This window comes from Manihot esculenta, chromosome 11 (genome assembly GCF_001659605.2).
Source record: "Manihot esculenta cultivar AM560-2 chromosome 11, M.esculenta_v8, whole genome shotgun sequence".
Lineage (NCBI taxonomy): Eukaryota > Viridiplantae > Streptophyta > Magnoliopsida > Malpighiales > Euphorbiaceae > Manihot > Manihot esculenta.
This window is the reverse complement of record NC_035171.2, coordinates 14,414,296-14,436,614: the sequence shown is the minus strand read 5'-3', so window position 1 is coordinate 14,436,614 and position 22,319 is coordinate 14,414,296. Positions and strand designations below refer to the sequence as shown.

The window sequence follows — 22,319 nt, the reverse complement described above, 5'->3', positions numbered from 1 at the left end:
ATAAACTCGTTATTCATCAAATGGATGTTAAAAACAGTCTTAAATGGAGACTTGGAAGAAGAAATTTATATGGTTCAACCTAATGATTGTATTGTTTCTGGTTAAGAAAATAAAGTCTGCTAACTTCTTAGATCATTATATGATTTAAAACAAGCTCCCAAACAGTGGCATGAGAAATTTGATCAAGTTTTGTTGAATGATGATTTTATCTCTGTTGAAGTTGATAAGTGTGTATATACAAAATGTATAAATGATTGATGAGTGCGTATATACAAAACGTATAAATGATGAATCTGTGATTATTTGTTTATATGTGGATGATATGCTTACTTTTAGTACAAATTATGATATAGTTGTAAATCAAAAACTTTCATTGCCTCTAAATTTGATATGAAAGATATGGGATAGGCAAATGTGATTTTGGGAGTTAGAATCATAAGGAAGAATGATAGTCCAATGCTATCACAAGAGCATTATGTTGAGAAGCTTCTAAAGAAGTTTGGATATTTCAATGTCAAACCAGTAAGTACCCCTTATGATTGTAACTGTCAATTAAAGAAAATTAGAGTATGAATATGTATAGATTATTGGGAGTCTGTTGCATTTAGTGAATTTTTCATCAACACAATCTGTATCAATGCATTGTGATTGCCAAACGGCAATAGCCATTGCAAAGAATAAAACTTTCAATGGTAAGAATAGACACATTTGTCCGAGACATAATATTGTTAAGCAGCTGCTGAAAGATGGAACTATTTCCATTGATTATGTGAAGTCAGAAGTGAATTTGACCAATTCTCTTACTAAACCTTTAGAGAGAAAACTAATAGATGAAACATCGAGAGAAATGAGACTTGAGCCAATTTGAAATTAACAGTGATGGTAACCCAATCTTTGTGATTGGAGATCACATAAAAAAGATTCATATGGGTAATAACAAGTCACCTGTTAGTTCTGATAGCACTATTTATTGTTGTCCCTTTCTATAGTGTGAGAAGTGCTAGACTGCATTAATGAGAAGATGAGATGAAAAATCTTAATGATATTCATATCCCTTATGGGTGGTGTATAAATTGCAGTATACACTTGATGATATCACCTATATAAGTGTGGAGTGGGGCCGCTTCTATGAGATTGTGGCATAATCTCTACAGCACTTATAAACTACCAGGCGCGCGCATGGCCTATTAGCGCAAAACAGTGTTGACAACAAGATCTGTGGAGTGTTATGAGATTGATGAGAAATTAACATACAAAAAAGAGTTTTGGTTCATAGAAACAAAAAATTCACCAATTACTCTGTATGTTAAGTCTTATTAATCTAGGTCTGGTTTATAGTCTAAAAGACACCAAATTTGAAACATACACACTAAATTTCTAAATCCAGCAAAGAAAATCTTTTGAAATTTGTGGAGGATTGTTGTAAAATTAGTTTAGATTTCAAAAAGATTTTATGGTCATTAAAGTTTTTATGGTCGTTGGAGATTTCATGATAATTAGAGATTTTATGGTCGTTGAATATTTTATGGTAATTAAAGATTTTATGATCATTAAATATTTTATTTATGATATTTAAATATAATATTAAATATGACCGTTATGATTTTATTTCAAAATTCTTATAACCATATATAGCGGTCAAGTTTTCCACAATAAATAGCATTCGTCTTTACAAGGTTATTTACTCTCAATTTTCTTATTTATTCTTTCTTTTCTCTCTGCTGGGTTATAAATCAAAGATAAATTCTTGTTGTATCCTGGAAAGTATATCCCAGAAGAACCTGTTTAATCTTGAAGGATCACAAAATAAATCCTTAAGAACAGTATTCAACATTACTCAGATTTCATTGTTTTATCCAATATTTCCAACAATAATCAGTATAATATTTTATTATTTTTTAAATATAAACTAATTTCACGCATAAAAATAATATTAACTTATATTTAATTATAATATTTTCTAGTCGTGAACCCTTTCATCCATTCTATTTTCATTGTTTATGTCTTTTATATTTAATTATTGCCTAAGTGATTTAAAAAATCTAATATTTACTCATATTTTTATTTTAATTTAATCGGTTCAATATTTATATTTTGATATAATTTTAGTTAATTTATAATTTTTTAAATTTAATAGTCTATATGACAATTTGATAATTTAATTGACATGTCATATATTATTATTATTATTATTATTATTATTTATATAAACTAATAAATAAATAATTGAAAAAGACTCTACATTTATATTATTTTGAATTTTAGTTCAAATGTTTAAATTTTAGATTAATTTACCTAATATTTTCATTTACATGTAATTTTAATGAATTTTTAAAAATTAAAATAAAATGTTCATATATAACGATAAATATAATATTTTATTATTTTTTAAATATAAACTAATTTCATATATAAAAATAATATTAACTTATATTCAATTATAATTAAATGATATATTTAATTTTAAAAACAATAGAATTCTAAATGTTAAATATGTCGTGCATGGACAGTTTCAACAATAAATAATTTTTATTTTGTATTAATAATTATAAAGATTTTATAATAGATATATTAATTTTAATTATTTTATATATATTATTATTTTGAATTAAATAATATATTTATTATGAAATATTTATAATTATTACGGTTAAAAATGTGAGTTATATATTTAATAATTAAATTATTTATTTTTAATTTTAATTTTAAAAATTAATCAAAATTATAACTAAATATAAACATTTAGCTAATTTATTTAAAATTTAAATATTTAGATTAATGAATGTTAAGTCCTTTTTAGTAAATTGACCAATTAAAAAAATAATAATACACGTTGGCATATTAACTAGACTATCAAATTTAAAAATTTACAGATTAGTTAAAATTACACCAAAATTGAATCAATTAAATTAAAATTAAAAAATATAAATTAAAATACAAATATACATAAACATTGAATTTTTTGAATAAGTTGAAACTTAATTATTTGATAATTACTTATTAATAAAATTATTTTATTTTAATAAATTTTTATTATTAAATTATACGATTAAATTAGGTAATATATTTATTATTTAATATGATTACTTGAATTTAGAATAAAAAGAAATAATTATTGTTATACAAAATAAGAGTTCAAAAAATTATTCTTAGCTATAACTAAGGGTTAATTATTAATCTTTTTCTTAATATATTTTCAACTATATTATTGATGTGTGAAAGATAATTAGTTACATAAGAGTAAAATATAAAAATATAAAATAGACAATATAAAACTTAATTAATTAGAAATAAATTATCAAATATTTGATAAAAATAAAATTTGAAAAATTCTCATTACTGATCGTTGAATTTTATAAACCATGCTAAATCTTTCGAAAGCAATTAATTAGTTGTACAAATAATTTGATGTAAATAAAAATTATTTATTTTCATATTAATTAAAGATTATTATTTTTTAAAAATAAAATTTTATTACTAATTTAAATAATACAATAATTATATTTTGAATATTACTTATTAAGCATTTTAAATATATGCATTGTTAAACTCTTTTTATTACCCATTATGGAAAATATTTCAAACTTTTTATGTTTGATATATATATATATATATATAGAAAATTTTATTGATTAGAAAAAATAAATTAAAATCTTAGTTTTATTTAAGTTCAATTTTGAATTAATTAATTAAATTAAAAACAATAATAAGAAAATAAATAAATAATAATAAATAAACTGTTAATATATAAAATAATTAATTTTATTGATAATTAAATTTTATTTTTTTAAACATAAAAATGGGAGTGATAAAATAGGAATAAATTATTTTTTTTATTTTGATAATTTGAAAACTTGTTATAATAGGTTAAAGAAATATCATTTAAAATAAAATTAAAGTTGATTAAAATAAATTAAAATTTAGCCATATGAATGAAATATATTTTAAAGTTTAATAATTATAAATAAAAAGAGTTAAAGGGTGAAAACAAATTCTATATTTTTTATTTTGTTATAATTATATTCTATATTTTTTATTAATTAAAATTTAATTTTTTAATATTATTTCAATTATATTTGACCGTTACTTGTATCATTATAAAATTAACAGAATTGCCAATATTATATTATATACCATGTCAATAAAATTTACAATGAATTATCAAAAAAATCTTCTACTTTATTTTTATTTTTATTGTTATTTCACTTTATATTTTTATTTTTTTAATTAAATTATATTTTTTAATATTTAACTTTATTTTTATTATAATTTTACTTTATATTTTTATTTTTTTAATTAAATTATATTTTTAAATATCTGATCAAAACATTATTTATATAATTGAAAACTTATAAAATTATAAAATTATTATTTTTTATTATTAAATATATTTAAAAATTACTATTTATATTATTATTATTTTTTTAATTTTTATTAATAATTTTATAATAATAATTTATCTTATTTTATTTTGATTAAAATTATTATTAATCGATTTTTTAAAAATCTATTTAATATACTTATAGTTTAATATTACTTTTAAAACTATTCTTAAGAAAATAACATTATTAAATACATTAGTTATGAAGTATTAAAAAAATAATTTAATATAATATTTAATATAATTCAATTTAAAAGTATTAAACATAATAAAATAATTTCTTATGATACTTAATTATTCTTTTAATTCTCAAACATAATGTCAATTTATTTTTTTTCTAAATTATATTAATATTTAGAGTGAATTTCAAAAAAATTAATAATATATGTATTAAGTATTTAATTGTCTAACCTAACTTGGTTAAAAAGCTAAAATAAATGTATAATTAATTTGAAATTATAAATTTAATTTTTATTCCTCTATCTCTTAAAAAAAATAATAAAATAGATAATTATAAAAAAAATTTATATTTTTAGTTTTATTGTAATTTTATATTAAAATTTTAAATTATTATCATTTTATCTTGTAATATGCTAATGTGACAATTCTATTATTTTTTAACTGCACAAATAGTGATGGTACAAATGGAGTAACTTTAAAATATTAAATTTTAATTAATAAAAAAAATTGTATAATTACAATAAAATCAAAAATACATAATTTTTTTATCATTAATTTAAATAAAAATTATTCTAATTAATGAATAACCAGTGAAGCAGTTAACCATAATATGATTAAAATCAAGATCAAAATTTAAAAAGTAAGAATTATTATTTATTCCATATAATTTAGATAAATTCAATAGTAGTTTTTTGTGTTTTGTAAATTAAATCATTTAGGAGGTTTTTTAAAAATATATTAATGAATCATTCTTTTTAGCTTTAATCATTGAACTTTTACCATAAAAATTATACCCAAAAACTCATTATTAACTGGTCTTTTAAAAATGAAAAATATATTAATATATTTTTAAACTTTTCAAAAAAATCTATTAATAAGATTATATTTAATTTAGAAAAAACTATTTATATTTAAAAAATATTTTATGTAAAAAACTTTTTTAGGAAAAATATTTTTTAATAAAACAATTTATTTTTTATTTAACTTTAATTTAAAAAATAAAATATATTTAAATATATATATAGAAATTTAAAACAAAAATTCTAATTGTGTAAAATAATTTTCTTTTAAAAAAAGAAGCCATTTATTTCAAAATAATTTAATTTTTTTAATTAAAAAATATTTTTATTGATTAAATTTATTAAATATCTTAAACATTAAAAAATTTCAAAAATATTTTTCATGAAATGAACAACTATTTATAATAAATTATAGTTTTTCTTAAAATTTAATTATTGACCGTTAAAATTGAAGCGTCTAAACGCCATGAAGGCAAAAGCACGATTTTGCAAATCCAGTGGCTCAGAATCATACAAGAGATATGTCTGGTATCTGGACATCGACAGTTTTTGGACGTTATCGGTTTTCGGCACTAAGAAAAAGTGCGCTAACTGAAACCGAACCCCAACACTCCGCGCATCTCTATTTGGCTCCTTTCTCTGGAACCTCTTTCAGATTCAATTCAATTCAATTTCACTAGGGAAAAAATTTGAAGCTCAAAATGATGCAGATTAAAACCCTAGCTCATCGTCCTCCTCTAATTTCTCCTCAAAAACCTAATTTCAAGCATTATTATTCTCAATCTCCCCTGCATTTGCTGACTCTTCGCACCCACAGCTCTATTTTCCCTTCGAGTGTACACCTTTCCGCGCCAAAGTACCGCAGAAATCGATTTATGCGCAATTGCATCAACTCGAATCACGATGTAGTTTATAATGACCAGGAAATCGAGAGAGAAAATGACAGTAAAATTGCTTCTGTTTCGTCATTTCAAGAAGGAGAGGAGACAGAAGTAGAGGTTAAAAGAGAGGCATTGGAGAATCAGACTATGTGGAACCAAATGAGGGAGATTGTAATGTTTACAGGGCCTGCTACGGGGCTGTGGCTATGTGGGCCGTTGATGAGTCTCATTGACACTGCTGTTATCGGTCAGGGAAGCTCAATTGAGCTTGCTGCTCTGGGTACCTTTTTCCCCATTTTTTTGGAAGATTTATTTGAGTAAATACATTCAGTAGTAGTTGGTTTGATTTTGGTTTTTTAATGGTCAGGACCTGGAACGGTGGTTTGTGATTATATGAGTTATGTGTTCATGTTCCTTTCAGTTGCCACTTCAAATTTGGTTGCCACTTCGCTTGCGAGACGGGTTAGTTAGCTGATATTGCTTAATTAATCTTCACCGCGCATAGAAACTGAAATATTTTTAGGATGCAATTATGAAAAGTTAAAATGAAGATATGAGACTGGGGGTTTGTCTATTCTTTCTTGTGGTTGCTTGTTCCTATTCTGCCAGTACTTCATTGTTTCTTACTGTCAATGCTGCACCTTGGCCATTCTACTTTTTAGGCTAGCCGTGCCTTATTTCTCTCTCTCTCTCTCTCTCTCTTTTTAATGTGCTGCGAACTGTCTTAGTGATATTTATCTCATCACTTACTAATTTCTCCACTAAGTTTTAGGCTGCATTACGTGACTAAATAATATTCATGCAGGATAAAAATGAAGTGCAGCATCAAATATCTATCCTTCTGTTTGTTGGGTTAGCTTGTGGCGTCTTGATGTTTTTATTTACAAGATTCTTTGGTTCGTGGGCATTAACTGGTAATAAAGACTGCTAGAGCTTTTTGTTATATCCACATTGCGGAAAGATGGAGTTTCCTTTTCTTTTGTGCTAATGACTCATTTGCGCTTCTCACAATGCATTAAATTATTCGAATTACTAACTCAACAAATTTGTTATTTTGTTTTTCATGTATCTTTCAGCATTCACAGGACCAAAAAATGTTCATATTGTACCTGCAGCAAATACATATGTTCAGGTTCATGCTCTTCTTTATAAGTCCAGTTAGTCCATGGAGGTTTTGTCTTTGTGCCTTTCATTTCTTTGGTTCTTTTTTCTATTATGAAGTCTGATATTGGTTCTTTTGCAAGTGGATCCCAAAGGGAAATGTTTATTTTTATTCTGTTTCTTTGTTTGATGATTTTACACTATGGTTATATCTCATGGAACATAGATTAGAATTTCTGTATGTCTATGCTCTATTTGGCAGCATGACTAAAAGAGAGTTTGGTGGAAAAATCAAAAGATTTAGATCAGATTCATCAGTTGGCTATAGGTCTACTCTATGGTTTGTTCTCTTATTACACCTAATATTGATTTTCCAAAGAGAAAAGAAGATCATTATTGAATTTCTCTTTGTCGTTCTTTTAATTTTTGATAATCATTTGGATTTGCATCTCTTCAGTGGTACGACCTTATTATTTGACTAGGTAAGGTGATGAAAATCTTCTTCTTTTCATTGCTCATGTTCATCATACGGAAATTGGCACTTACAGCCTTATAGGCTATCAGGTTAGATGGTTTCACTACCAGTTGAGAAAATGTGATATATGCAACATGTAATCTTTGTGTACCCATAATGATGTGACCATGGATAAATTTTTGCTACATCTCTACATCTTAGAAGTTGGTCCCAGTAGAGTAATTACAATAGTTTTTCATGTCTTTTCCAGGAGTACTGATCATCTATAATTCTTTAAATGCTTGATTGATGTGACAAGACAGCCCTCTACATGATTTTTTTTTTCCTTTTCTACTAATTTAATGACACTACTCCTCGTAAATTTTTGTATATTATACTCTTATTTCTTTGGTTCAACAACTTCTACTGGAGCAATTTTCTCCTGTTGACAGATTCGAGGTTATGCATGGCCAGCAGTTATTGTTGGATGGGTTGCTCAGAGTGCAAGGTGAAACTATACTGTGTTTTAGGCTATCTCTTCCATACTTTATTTTCTTATTGTTCTAACAGTGCTTTGGCTGAGTTATTTTACCCAGGATCTTTTGTGATATTGTATTTTATGTTCTCCTTGGTTTTCTATGCACCATTATCCATGTTAGAAGTGAATATTTGATTTTCATAGATCTACTGCCTACTTGGTGCTGTTCCTCATTCCTTTTTGTCGCAAGAATTCTTTTGTAACTGGGTATAGACTCTGTATGAGTGTGTGAATGAGATGCTGGAGCTACTTTATCAGAAAGCCTTTCTGGAGCTCCCCTTGATTTTAAACAAATTGCATTACTTAGCATGTGATTTCATAAACAGGATGCATCAACTTAGAATATACCATCTTTAATGTATCTCAACAAGAATTGTGATCCTGTATCTGCCCAAATCCATTTCCTTATTTTGTGAAAATTTTGAACTACTGATATTTATTTATTTCTGTTTTACAGTCTTGGAATGAAAGATTCCTGGGGACCTCTGAAGGCCTTGGCAGTTTCTAGTATTTTCAATTTTGTTGGTGATGTAGTTCTGTGCAGCTTTTTAGGTTACGGGATAGCTGGTGCTGCATGGGCAACAATGGTCTCTCAAGTATGCTTAATATTCCCTGTTGATAGCTTAAATTACTTTATGTTGTGTTTTTTTTATTTATTTGTTATGAGTGTATCCAAAATGGAATATTCTTTCTTTCTTTTAAGGTTTATTCTTATATACACATGCTCTAGGTTGTTGCAGCTTATATGATGATTGAAGCTCTAAACAAGAAAGGATATAATGCATTTGCTTTCTCTGTTCCAACACTTGATGAAATTTTGACAATAGTTAGGCTTGCAGCTCCAGTGTTTGTAACAATGATGTCAAAGGTTAAGTTTCTACTGGATTCCTTGCTTTTATGTGGTCAATTTTTTTTTTGTTCCTGTATCTGAAACTTTCAATGTTTAGGTTGTCTTTTACTCTCTCCTTATATATTTTGCTACATCTATGGGTACATATTCTGTAGCTGCTCATCAGGTAATATTTATTCGTGCTTGTTTCAATTATGCCCTTTCTTGGGGGGGTGTTGTTGTTGAGTGATGATGGTAGCCATTGGTAACTAAAATATTCACTCTAGGTCATGCTTCAAACATACAGCATGTGCACGGTATGGGGTGAGCCTCTTTCTCAAACTGCACAATCATTTATGCCTGAGTTGATATATGGTTTCAATCGAAGCTTGGAAAAGGTGAGCAATGTTATAGACTCATAACAGTTGAAACAGTTCATATTTCATACTACGTTCATGTGATATCCACAGTGATATGCTAGGTTCTGATGGACATAGAACTTTACTCCTCTCTCTCACTGGTACCCAGGAATGGTAGATAATTTATTGTTCCAGAACTTGAAGTTCTATTTCTGTGTATTTTAAAGATTTATAATATGAAACAGGCACGGATGTTACAGAAGTCACTTGTGATTATTGGAGCTACACTTGGATTGGTGTTGGGGGTCATTGGAACATCTGTTCCTTGGTTGTGCCCAAATCTCTTTACGCCTGATGAAAATGTTATACGGGAGGTCAGGTTCTCTTGTTTTTTTTCCTATTTTATTTTCACTCATTTTTTGCAAGAACTTTTTTTTTTTGGTGTTATTTTAGTGTCATGAGTAAGGGACTAGTCTTGTCATTGTGTATTCTGTGAAATTAATTTTCATTTTTTGTCTACATTGTATATCATGCATCTTCTAGGGTTCCTAATTTAATGGTTGAGGAATCAGATACTAGAAATTGCAACTTGTTTATCAATGACATAATTATCTTCAGTCTTATTGTAATGATGTGAATTTTTAGAATTTGTTTCTTGATATTAAGTGTTGTCTGCATACAGATGCATAAAGTTCTTTTACCGTACTTCATGGCATTGGCAATTACACCTAGCACTCATAGCCTTGAAGGAACGTTGATGGTATGTCCTGTTTGAATATTGCATGCTTTCCATAAATTCTTTTATGAGTGACAGTATCACGTGCCTGTTTTTGCTGGATCAAATAAGTAGAACATTCTATCTATAGTATTTGAGCGATCTTCCTCAAATATTATAGTATTAAAAAAAATATTTAACATATCTGAATATATCATTTTAGTGATGGGAATAACTTTTTTACATGATATTTAGATTATACAAATTTTTGAAAAATTCTATAATTTTTATCTAATGGTAGAAACTTTTATTAATAAGAAACAGAATTTTACACGAGTATAACTTGCTGCCCCATTGACATCTTTACTTTCATAAGTTTACAAAAATGTGTTGGAACTTGACCATCTTTTTTTTATCAATTATCTAGTATAGAATAAAAAAATCACTTCTTTTAACTTTAAAAAATTTCATTTGAAATCATGCATTAATTTATAAGAATTAATTTGAATTTTTTTTACAAAATGAATCGTTTCAGAAAAAACCTTACTTTCAGCCGTTTACTGGGCCTCTTTATCACACAAGGGATAACAAAAGTAACAATACTAAGTGAAACAAATTTAAAAAAAAAAAAAAAAAAACCAAAAAAGAAACAGAAAAAAGGGGAAGAGATCCTGCTGTGCTTGTGCAGTCTGCTTGGAGCGGTACATAATATTGTTGGTTGAATGAAAAGTTATTGATTCTTTTTAATATAACAAAAGAAAGCTAATTATACAATTTAATGAATTGATATGTGTGGCTCCAACTAGCTTGGCTTGACAGCTTCACAAAGAGCCCACACACAATATTCATACTAGCTAATAGTCTAGCATATTTATGTTTGTTCAGGCTGGACGGGATCTCAAATTTCTTAGCCTATCAATGACCGGATGCTTGTGTGTCGGTGCCCTTGTATTGATGGTAATCTCTACTTCTTGGTCCCCTAGATTATATTTCAGTATCTGTTGAGAATTTGAGTCATAATACTAGGAAAGGAAAAGAAGAGAAGTAGAGAACTGAATATAACTCTCTTATTAAAAATGAAACTCATATGCCTTTATATAGATTACAATCCAGATTCAAACCTTAAAAAAATCTCAAAATATCCTAACAAATCTTATAATTTATTTAAATAATAAAAATCTAGAATAATAAAAAACAATAACCGAATATCAAAATAAATATTTGAAATTTTGAATTAAAATCCCAACATTCTCCCTTAATTCAAAATTTTCTCAAAATTTAAATTTTATGGATGGAGCACCTCTCTCCAACTATTAATTTATGAAGCATTTCTCCTCACTGCAACAATTGTTGAAGCACTTCTCACCAACTTAACACAGAGCACTTCTCTCCAAATCACCACACTAACCTTTTATCATCATTGATATCACCACACTAACCTTTTATCATTGTTGATTTTTTTTTTCTTTTTGTTTTTTTTTTTGAATTGGAGCACATCTCTCCAAAACAAAATTTCTTATTGCACCTCTAACCAATTAACTCAAATTAAGCTTCTTCTTCGGCTACTTTAATCAAATTTAATTTTTTTTCGTTTTTAAATTTGCAATTTTTTTATAAATGGCCAAATTTTTTGCAATTAAAACGTTGTAGCTTTCCTTTATGCCAACAATCTTTTTCTTCGTGACCAGGCTTCTTCATGACCAGGCTTCTTCATGACTTGCACTCTTCATGACTTACACTGAGGAATTTTTCCTTTTTCTTTTGCATCTTTGACAAAATAAACTCCTTCAATTGTCTGTTCATTCTCTCCCTTTGTTCATAGCTCTTTTTTATTATTGTGCCTGCAAAGCATTAATCAGTTCAAATAAAGATATTTGAGTAATATCTCTTGAATCTTCAAGAGATGAAATTTTTGTCTCAAATCTTTCAGGCAAACTTATAAACATTTTCTCTACAGATCTTCTTCTAATAATCTTCTTCTAATAATTGAATTTTGTTCACTATCATCGTTAACTGGTCAGAATATTTTTGTATGATCTTATTTTCTTTCATATTCAAAGTCTCAATATCTCTTTTGAGATTTAGTACTTGCATCCTCCTTGTCCTTTCATTGCCTTGATACAATTCTTTCAGCACATCCCACGCTTCTTTGGTAGTTTCACAAGTCATAATTCTTGTGAAAACTACTTCTAAGACTGCAGAATGAATTATAGATAAAGCTCTTGAAGCTTTTGCTTTGCTGCTTCATCTTCATGAGTCCTTATGTGATTGAGTGTTGAATTATTTTCTAAATGAGGTAATTCCCTATCATCTTCAATCCATTGCCATAAGCCAAGACCCCTTAGATGGGCCTTCATCTTTACAGCCCATTCTTGGTAATTCTCACCTTTAAACAATGGATGGAGGTGCTGAATTAATGGCAGCATCCCACAAGAATACCATGTTGAGAATTTGAGTTATAATACTAGGAAAGGAAAAGAAAAAGAGAAGTAGAGAACTCAATACCCAACTATCTTATTAAAAATGAAATTCACATGCTTTTATATAGGCTACAATCCAGATTCAAACCTTAAAAAAAATCTTAAAATATCCTAATAAATCCTATAATTTATTTAAATAATGAAAATCTAGAATAATCAAAAACAATAACTGAATATCAAAATAAATATTTGAAATTTTGAATTAAAATCCCAACAGTATCCTTTCTATTTCCCATGACTTAGTAGCAGTCACTTTCTTGGTGCCAGCTTGTGAGCAGCAGAGCATATGGTTTGGCTGGCTGCTGGTGTGCACTTGTGGGATTTCAATGGGTAGGTCTTAACAATCTCAGCAGCACATCTATTATCTAAGCAAATTGTTTTTCATCTAATTCTAATTCATAGTTCTTTTTATTTCTTCCATTTTCAGTCACGATTCTTTCTCGCTCTCCAGCGACTTCTTTCTCCTGATGGAATATTGTACTCCGAAGACTTGAGCCGATATAAAATTGAGAAGCAGAAAGCTGCTTAGCTTAAATACATGAGAGAACAAACACGTAATGAACGTGTTCCAACAGGAATCAGAATTTGTAGACGTAGGACCTGAGCTGCAATCAGCAGACACACCATTCCTATACTTCAGATATAAAACAATCGTTAGCATCAAAGAGGTTGCCCGAAGTAACAATCTGCCCTGAAGCTGTGATGTGTTTTTTTTCCTCTTACAGCTTATAACGCCCTCAAAATCAATTCTTGTAATTGTATATTACTCTAATCAGCAGGAATATTTTCCCCAATGGGAATAATTTGCAGAACCAGCATTCTTTATTCTTCTTCTTCTTCTTTTCATTTGAAAGTCAAACTGAATAAAATTTGGTTAACTTGGGTGGGCTGGTTTGGGCCTTTTTACCTGATTGCTTAGGTTTTTGGATTGGATGAGTACTTCACGCTGACATTATTAACAACTCGATGACTGTTCGAATAGCAGGTTGTCGGATATCCCCATTAATCATTGCTCAATGCTCCAGTAGGCGAATACAAATCCATGTGAAGTGCCAAATATGCATGTGAGCATGCAGATCTCGAGAGGGTCCACCTGAACTCGCGTACGATCCAAATTGAGCAAAATTTCCATCAACTTGGAGTCTCCTTAGCCAGACAAATGAAAGGTTCAAAGCTTTGAACCCTCAATTTTCAAACACCTTTCGGTGGGCCCCGACCCCTTTAACCTGAAAATTACACTTGAAGCACTCCACGTTCTAACTCCGACCATGCTTTTTTCTTGTCCCAAGTCCTAACGGCCAATTCAACCACCCTTTCTCTTCTATATTCTTTTCTTTCCTTTTTCCTATTCAAGTTCCTAGTAGAAAAATGAATATCCAGTCCTTGCTTCACTCTTCTCACACTCCTTTCCGTACCCATGAACCCATATTTCTTTCTCAATCATTAATCCTTTCCAAGAAGTCTCCTTTATCTCTAGCTTCACCTAAGAGCTTCCCCAGCTCCTTATTGCCTCCAAGCTTACGCACTATTAAATCAAGAAGTAGACTTGTCACTCCTTCCATTAGTCCAAGCCAAGAACTCTTTGACAATGTTTTGAGCGAAAATGATGCTAATACTGCTTCAGATTCCTTCTGCGATGAAGAAGAAAAAGAAGAGGAAATGAAAATGGAGATTAGCAGCAGAGAAGGATTGGAGAATCAGAGCATATGGTATCAAATTAAAGAGATTGTGAAGTTTACAGCACCCGCTACTGGGCTATGGATATGTGGACCGCTAATGAGTCTTATTGACACTGCTGTTATTGGCCAAGGAAGCTCCCTTGAGCTTGCTGCTTTGGGTACAATTCTAACTCTATACTGGGTTTTCATAATTTTATGTTCTATTGCTTATTAAATGTAGGAAGCTGTAAAATTTAAATGATATACCTACAATGTGAGTTCGTTTATTTGGGTAGCTGGTTTTGATGGTAAAATTTGGATTGGTTAGGTCCTGGGACAGTTTTGTGTGACAACATGAGTTACGTGTTCATGTTTCTTTCAATTTCTACATCAAATATGGTTGCCACTTCCCTTGCCAAGCAGGTTAGCTTTCTACTTTTTGAATATCTTAACATGAGCTCTTTTTCACTAGCACAAATGGATGGTTTCTTTCCATTAGAACGTCCCCAAGACTATGTAATATGTCTCTGTGTTTGTTAATTCTGAATTTGAACAAAACTAACACAAGATTTTGGAATCCTCTTCTTCTGAGAAGCTAATAAAAGCAACCATTTATTGGGGAATGACTGTTTCATGGGGGAGTTTTTGTTTGACTGTGCACAATGGTGCAGGACAAAAATGAAGTGCAGCATCAACTTTCTGTCTTGGTCTTTATTGGATTGACTTGTGGCTTTCTAATGATTCTGTTCACCAAGTTCTTTGCTGCATCAGTATTAGCTGGTAATAGAGACTGGTACTGTTTTTTTTTTTTTTTTTCTTTTTCTGGAAAATGAATGCTCAACCACTTATAGTTAATTAGTTATTCAATCATTATGCACAAATGCTAAATAATGGATAAAAGGAATGTCCAGTTGACAAACAGCAGAGATTAACCAGTTACTGAAAATTTTGCCTCTTTTTTTTCAGCCTTTGCAGGTTCCAATAATTTACATATCGTTCCTGCAGCAAACACATATGTTCAGGTTTATTCTCATTCATATAAATTTATTTCATTCTTGTTTGTGATTATTGTTGATCATCATAAATTTATGCATATGAAGAGAAGAATAATAGTATCATGGAAGATGGAAATTTTCCTTTGATTTCAGTTTCTTTCCTATTAATCCTTTAAATTCAATACACACTTTCTATTATCATTCTTTGTCATTGTTCACACTTATCTGTTGTACTTTCAGAATACAAAAGCAAAAGAACCACCAAAGAATTGTAAGAACTGAATTGAACTTAAAACAAGGTATCTGGATTTTGGACTTGGAATTGAATACTTAAATCGAGAGCATTAAACAAGGTACCAGGCAAACAAACATAGAATGAGGTACTTTACTAGGCAAACATTAATTGGACATGCAGATGAGGAACAAAATATTCATAGCAAAAGAAAACCATAAATCTGAGAAGTTGAAAAACAAAACTGAAATTTTCTTTTCATTTTCCCTTCTTCATTTTCAACAAAAATTTTCTTACAAGAACCCCTTTCTAACTCATTCCGCACTTTCTACTTTCTCTCAGATTCTAGATTCTTCCTTTCACCGACAGTAAATGAAGGTTTTATACAAAACTTTTGCAGTCGATGTCACTGTTCACCAAAACACAGCTCTCAGAAGCAACATGATAAGCCACAATCCAGAAATCATGGATCAAATTCCACCTAATGTAAACAAAATAAAATCATTTTGAATTGCCTAAAATGAGAAAATTACGATTTACAAAGTCTCTAAGAAAATTTCCATCTGGTTCGACATTATCATATAGAAGGCAATTTATACCTAGTGGATTATGGAATAACATTGTTTTTTAACGATTAGTAGTTGGACGAATTGAACCATGCCCCCCATTAAGTGTTTTTATCTGATGTGCTACTTTGGGATAAAGTAGCAAGTCAATATAACTACGAAAATAATAATTAGTACATTGGCAGCATCCTATCATCAGTATTCGACTTGTGCTAATCTCCCATGACTTCCAGGCTACAGATTTTATCTCTGCTGCATGAGGACCATATCTAAATTGTAACCTTTGCAGATATTACTATGAAAAGACAGGAGTCTGTATGTCATTTACCTGCAAAGGAAAATTTAATTTAACATGCATGTTAAACAAACACCTCCACTTGTGAAAAGAGAGAGAGTGTTCAATGTTTAAAGCTATAGAAGATGGTATTGTAAGGCTGAATGATAGACACATTAGGTTGAAAACTCCTAAAGCACCGAAAGATGAGTTTGCATATGCCTATGTATATAATGGGACGCCTGTCATCCATCCCTTCTAATGAGGAGGATGATGTAATAATGCATGACTCATTCTTTGATTCTTCCTCAAGTCTAATGGATGAAATTTAAAATTGAATCAGATGATGTAATTTAGCCTTCAAGATAAATTATATTCATGGCTCTTATTACATGTCTCCTCTGCTTGAATTGTTCTATGATTTCATATTAAACAAATTCCTCTCCCTTGGTTACATATTTAACTTGATATTCTTCCTCCCTTTTTTTTTCCCAATTATAATCATTAATTTTCTTTCTGTTTAAGATTCGAGGTTTAGCATGGCCTGCAATACTTATTGGATGGGTTGCTCAGAGTGCAAGGTGAGAATACACTATACTTTCCCATGCATAATCTGTTGATTGTGCTGGCAACCCCTTAATTTGGTTATTTATGATTCCTCTTTACTAGCTAATGCAATGTAAGAACTACTATAATGATCTTCTTGAACTTGTAGTGTCTATATGGTTTGCTTTATTCACATAAAATTCTTTAGAACAGTTAAAATCTTTTATATTAATCTTTGTTCATTCTGTTTCCCAGCCTTGGCATGAAAGATTCCTTGGGACCATTGAAGGCATTGATAGTTGCTAGTGCTATAAATGGCATTGGCGATATATTCCTCTGCAGGTTTCTAGACTATGGTATTGCTGGTGCAGCGTGGGCAACAATGGTGTCACAAGTATGCTAAATATATATTCCGACTTTTATACTGAAACCATTGATCCAATCCCCTTGTACATTAATCAATATGCACTTCATCCATTGTTTGCATTGCCACTTACAAACCAGTATACATTTCAGGTTGTTGCTGCTTATATGATGATTGATTCACTAAACAAGAAAGGATACAATGCATATGCCATCTCCATTCCGTCACCTAGTGATCTTATGACAATATTTGGGCTTGCTGCTCCAGTGTTTGTAATGATGATGTCAAAGGTTTGTTTCATAGTACTTGATTCTGCAGATTAACTATGTACTTATGATTATCTGTATGCATCTTATGGCACATGGAATTTTATCATAGGTGGCTTTCTACTCTCTCCTTGTATATTTTGCTACATCTATGGGCACACTGAGTTTGGCTGCTCATCAGGTTCATTACGCTTATTCTTATTATATTTTTCATGTCTTCTAGTTGATATCCGTGAGAATTGATGGTTCTGTATAATCTCTTGCTCTAGGTCATGATTCAAGCATTCATGACATGCTCAGTTTGGGGTGAGCCTCTTTCTCAAACTGCACAATCATTTATGCCTGAATTGATGTATGGAACGAAAAGAAGTTTGGTAAAGGTTAGTGACTCATTTTTATCACCACTACAACCTCCTATTAATAAATGTTGACCACATAGGTATCTAGAAATGCAACCTTTCTCTCCCTTCTGGAATTGATGGATCAGGTCAGATTTAGTCTCTGTTGCAGAATCTGTATAATTTTTTGTTTTCTCAATTCATTTTATAGGTGTTATGATATTTACAGGCTCGAATGCTGATGAAATCACTGACGATCATTGGAACCATACTTGGATTAATGTTGGGGATTGTTGGAACATCTGTACCTTGGTTGTTCCCCAAAATATTCACACCTGATCAGCAGGTCATCCAGGAGGTCAGTTCTTTGTTTTTAGTATTTTCAGAGTACAGTTTCTCAGTAATTTCCATAATCCAAAAATTGGTGAGCGTGTGAAGAAGAAGTAGCAGTATCAATTATTTCTTGCCTGAGATTGCAGTTTTGCACCTAACTATGTGCTGCTTTAGAAAGATTGTCTAATTTTTCCTTTCATTAGCATCTAATGCTCTCAACTCAACTTAGTTCCATCTCTGTTGGAATCCAGCTATGTGAACTCTTTCCCTTTATCTTACTTGGTTTAGCCTACCTCTTCCTAAAGGTCTAGTCTACATTTAATCTTGTCGCTTTGTTTATTCTGTCATTTTGAAAACCTTCAGAGCTTTTTAGTCTCCCGCTTTAATGTTTCTAATAACTGAATGATGGTTCATATCGATGTTAGCCGTTTCTCTGGGATAAAAAGTCATATCATTGTTGATAGCTTAAATTGCAAGTTTCAGTCATAATCAGATTGTACATTCCATGTAAATCATGAGTTAAATCAAGATAAATGATCTGTTGATGAGATATATTTTTATAGTTATTCATAAACAGTGATCTGAATTTCAAGAATCTGATAGTTCTGTGTACTGCTATGTCTATAACAGATGCATAAAGTGCTGGTACCATTCTTTATGGCACTAGCTGTGACACCTTGCATTCTCAGCTTTGAAGGAACGTTGCTGGTACGTTTGATTAAAAGTTTAATCCAAATGTTTCTTATTAATTTAATGATACGAACCAGCAAGCACAATCACATGAGAATCAATGAAGCAAAAGCATTCTCATGTGACTGTGCTTGCCGGTTCGTATCTCTTCTTAGGTCTGACCGAACCACACACAAGACTCAAACCCAATCACACACTAAAATAACACATTAAACACATAAGTGTTAAAATATAAGCCCAAAATATGATCCAACACTCTAAAATTTAAAAGATAAAATATGGTAAGAATATAAGCCCAAACAAAACTAAAATAAAACAAATGTTTAAATAATAAAACATAGCAAGTCCATCATAATAATGCCGAATAAATTAGATAGCGCTATCTCCATTACACACCTTAAGCAAGGTGAGTAGTTTAGGTGTGTCTTCAAATTTCGCGAGACATTTACCAATGGCAAACTCAGTCAATTCTTGCTTTACTTTTTCTTGAATGTGTAAGTTCATAACTGTATCAGGCTTCTTAACTTTGCTCCTTGCCACTGGTCCACTAGGAAGTATCAATGGATCCTTGCTTCCTTGATTTTCATGTGATTGTGCTTGCTGGTTCGTATCATTTCAGTTGAGAGTTTTTTAGGAATTTGTACCTGCCTTTTGAAACAAAGATTAGTAAAACTTGACCAAGTTTCTGGTTCAGCGAGTAATCGTTAGGCCTAGCCTAGTCCATCTGTTCATAGAATTGTGGGGTTTCATCAACTTTTTGGAATGTGCATCATCCTCAACAGAAACATAAAAGTAATTTGTGAAGAGGGGACAGCAGGCAAAAAGGAAAAAGGGTGGGGGGATGATCTCTTGAATTTTTTTTACTCGGTCACTTGTGCTTTTTCAAGCTTTCCATGTTGGAAAATTTTGTGATATCTAATACCAAAAGGAAAAAAAACGATCATGACCGAGTCTTCCCTAGCTTTGCTTGCTTAAAGTGTTTTCAAAATCATGCCTTAGGATAAAAGGCTTACTTTGAGTGTTCGCATTCTAGCATAATGAGTGCTGTTTGTTTCTGCAGGCAGGACGTGATCTTAAATATCTTAGCTTGTCAACGGGCGGATGCTTTTCTCTGGGTGCTGTGGTGCTCCTGGTAGAGTATTTTTTTTTTTTCTCTTCCATTTGTTCCCAAAAAATAATTTATATATGAAAAATATTTTACAAAAATAACTTATTTTCCATTATTTGATTGTAATGTTAAAAAATAAATGATATTAATAAATTTATATATAATGGAATTAATAAGATTTTCAAATTTCAGAAAAATGATTGTCTTTTGAAAAGAGGAAATCATTTTACTTAAAATTGACTTTTTTTTGCTAGAAATATATTTTCCATTGATAAATTTTCTTGAATTCCTTAAACATGAAAAATATTTTCTAGAAAATATTCTTTATGAAATAAATGGAGCTTAATTTCTAATTCTGAAATTTTTTGGACTTCTATTAAAATTGTATCCCTAATCTGATTTCACCAGATCGTGAGCAGCAGAGGCTACGGATTGCTTGGATGCTGGTGTACACTTCTAGGCTTCCAATGGGTAAGATAAGCACCCTCAAGAGTCATGCATGGAAAATTTGAAGCTTTACTTAATTTTAAGAGTGCTTTTCTATTTTCTCTTTTCACTTATCTTTCTTTTTCCCTTTTTCAGGCACGATTTTTCCTCACTCTCCAGCGTCTTCTTTCCCCCAATGGCATATTTTCTCTGAAGATTCAAGCCAGTTTGAACTACACAAGTTAAAAGCTGCATAGTTTCAGAATCCATACAAGTTACAAACATTTCCAGAATCCTAATTGTAGATGATAAAATTTAAGGTATTCACAAGTCTCAAATGCCATGGTTCTATGCAAATCACACATTTTCATCATAATAGAGTTTTATCTCTATGGACGTAGACTAAACCACTTTAAATTTTTTGTATTTGTTTTCTTTTATCTTTTTTTAATACTGCCGATTTACGAGTCTAAACATTATGAGTTTGTTTCAACAGATTTAATCGTCCACAACCACCAGCATTTGCTTGTGCCATAGCTATTGGAGGTCAAGTGCCACCATTGTTCAATGCCCAAATGAGGCTAGCTAATTGACCTACGTCAAGCTGCAAAATGCAAATATTTGTTTTATTTAGAGCAAATGGTAGATGCTAGATCAAGAGACAACATTTGAAATGCTTTCCTATATCAAGGATTTGTTTACTTGTGAAAAATGTTTCAAGAAAACAACTTATTTTCCTTGTTATAATGTTCAAAAGTAAAGGATATTAATAAATTTATATATCAGGGTATTAATAAGATTTATTTAGGAAATGACTTTTTTTTTCCTTAAAAAAATTTTAATTCTCTTTAATTAGAAAAATATTTTTTCCCTGTATCTAGTATGAAAAATGTAAAAAAAGAAAAATAAATTGAAGCAGTAGCTTGATGTATAAGTCTTTTAAGCCAACTAGGTTTTATTGTTTGTCTATTGGATCTCCTTTGTGGGCAGTGGAATGGTTCAAGTTCTTGTTGAGCAGGGAGAGTATTTTAGGGTTCAGTTGGGTGAGCTATAAAAATAGTATCAGGAGAATCTACAGGTATGGTAGAAGATGTTTGGAGATTGAAATTTAATGTCTATTTCTGAAGAGTCAAAGGAGGTAGGAAACAGAAGCATAGATGGGCCATAGGGAGCAGTGAGTATGATGGATTAAAAAGGAAAAATGTGTTCAAAGAATTGAACATGCCTACTCACAAAAATTTTTCCCGTTTTACAATTATAGAGTTTGTACCCTTTTGTGAATCTAAATAACCCAATAAAACATATTTGATCCCCTTTGATTCATTTTATCTTTATTAGGTGCAACATTATAAGTATAAGATAAACATCCAATCACCCTCAAATGATCATATGTAGGTTTCCTTTTATGTAACATTTCATAAGGGGTCAGTCAATTCAATTTTTTGACTAAGTTAATAATATATGTGGCAGCAAGCACATATTCAGATCATAATTTTTTTGGCAATTGAGCATGAAACCTAAATGTTTTAGCCACTTCTAATATATGCTTATATTTTCTTTCCACTACTCCATTTTGTTGTGGAGTATAAGGACAAGAAGTTTGGTAAACTATTCTCTTTTCTATAAACAAGTTCTCACATTGTATGTTAAGAAACTCTCTACCATTGTCACTTTTAACAACCTTAAAAATTATTTCAAACTGATTATGCACCATAAACAAGAATTTTGGTATAAGACTAAGACATTGAGACTTATGTTGCATTATAAAAGTCTAGGTAGTTTTGCTATAAACATTTACCACAATT

The 22,319-nt window shown here is 30.1% G+C and overlaps 1 protein-coding gene and 1 pseudogene across 4 annotated transcripts; both read left to right on the top strand.

The window, feature by feature from the left end:
• The first annotated feature begins 5,852 nt into the window (after positions 1-5,852).
• LOC110626258 (protein DETOXIFICATION 46, chloroplastic) lies at positions 5,853-13,841 on the top strand. Of its 4 annotated transcripts, XM_021772057.2 has the most exons (14): positions 5,856-6,522; positions 6,610-6,704; positions 7,048-7,156; positions 7,319-7,374; positions 8,250-8,305; positions 8,793-8,931; positions 9,066-9,203; positions 9,283-9,351; positions 9,452-9,562; positions 9,769-9,897; positions 10,206-10,283; positions 11,124-11,195; positions 12,986-13,048; positions 13,146-13,626. In XM_021772057.2, exons 1-14 carry the CDS (start codon positions 6,063-6,065, stop codon positions 13,245-13,247), a joined length of 1,677 nt encoding a protein of 558 aa, XP_021627749.1. In that variant the 5' UTR covers positions 5,856-6,062; the 3' UTR covers positions 13,248-13,626. The 4 variants fall into 4 exon arrangements, with proteins under 4 accessions (XP_021627750.1, XP_043817490.1, XP_021627749.1 ...); XM_021772058.2 differs by lacking the exons at positions 12,986-13,048; positions 13,146-13,626 and adding an exon at positions 13,704-13,841 and having other exon boundaries at positions 5,853-6,522; XM_043961555.1 differs by lacking the exons at positions 7,048-7,156; positions 8,250-8,305 and having other exon boundaries at positions 5,855-6,522.
• Positions 13,842-14,082: 241 nt separating this feature from the next.
• LOC110626257 lies at positions 14,083-20,792 on the top strand (annotated as a pseudogene).
• Positions 20,793-22,319: the final 1,527 nt, after the last annotated feature.

Excerpts from the sequence above, each read along its gene's own strand:
- LOC110626258 (XM_021772057.2), top strand. The coding sequence starts at position 6,063 with ATGATGCAGATTAAAACCCTAGCTCATCGTCCTCCTCTAATTTCTCCT. Across the intron at positions 10,284-11,123 it reads GCCTTGAAGGAACGTTGATG|GCTGGACGGGATCTCAAATT; the intron begins GTATGTCCTGTT and ends ATGTTTGTTCAG. Across the intron at positions 11,196-12,985 it reads TCGGTGCCCTTGTATTGATG|CTTGTGAGCAGCAGAGCATA; the intron begins GTAATCTCTACT and ends TCTTGGTGCCAG.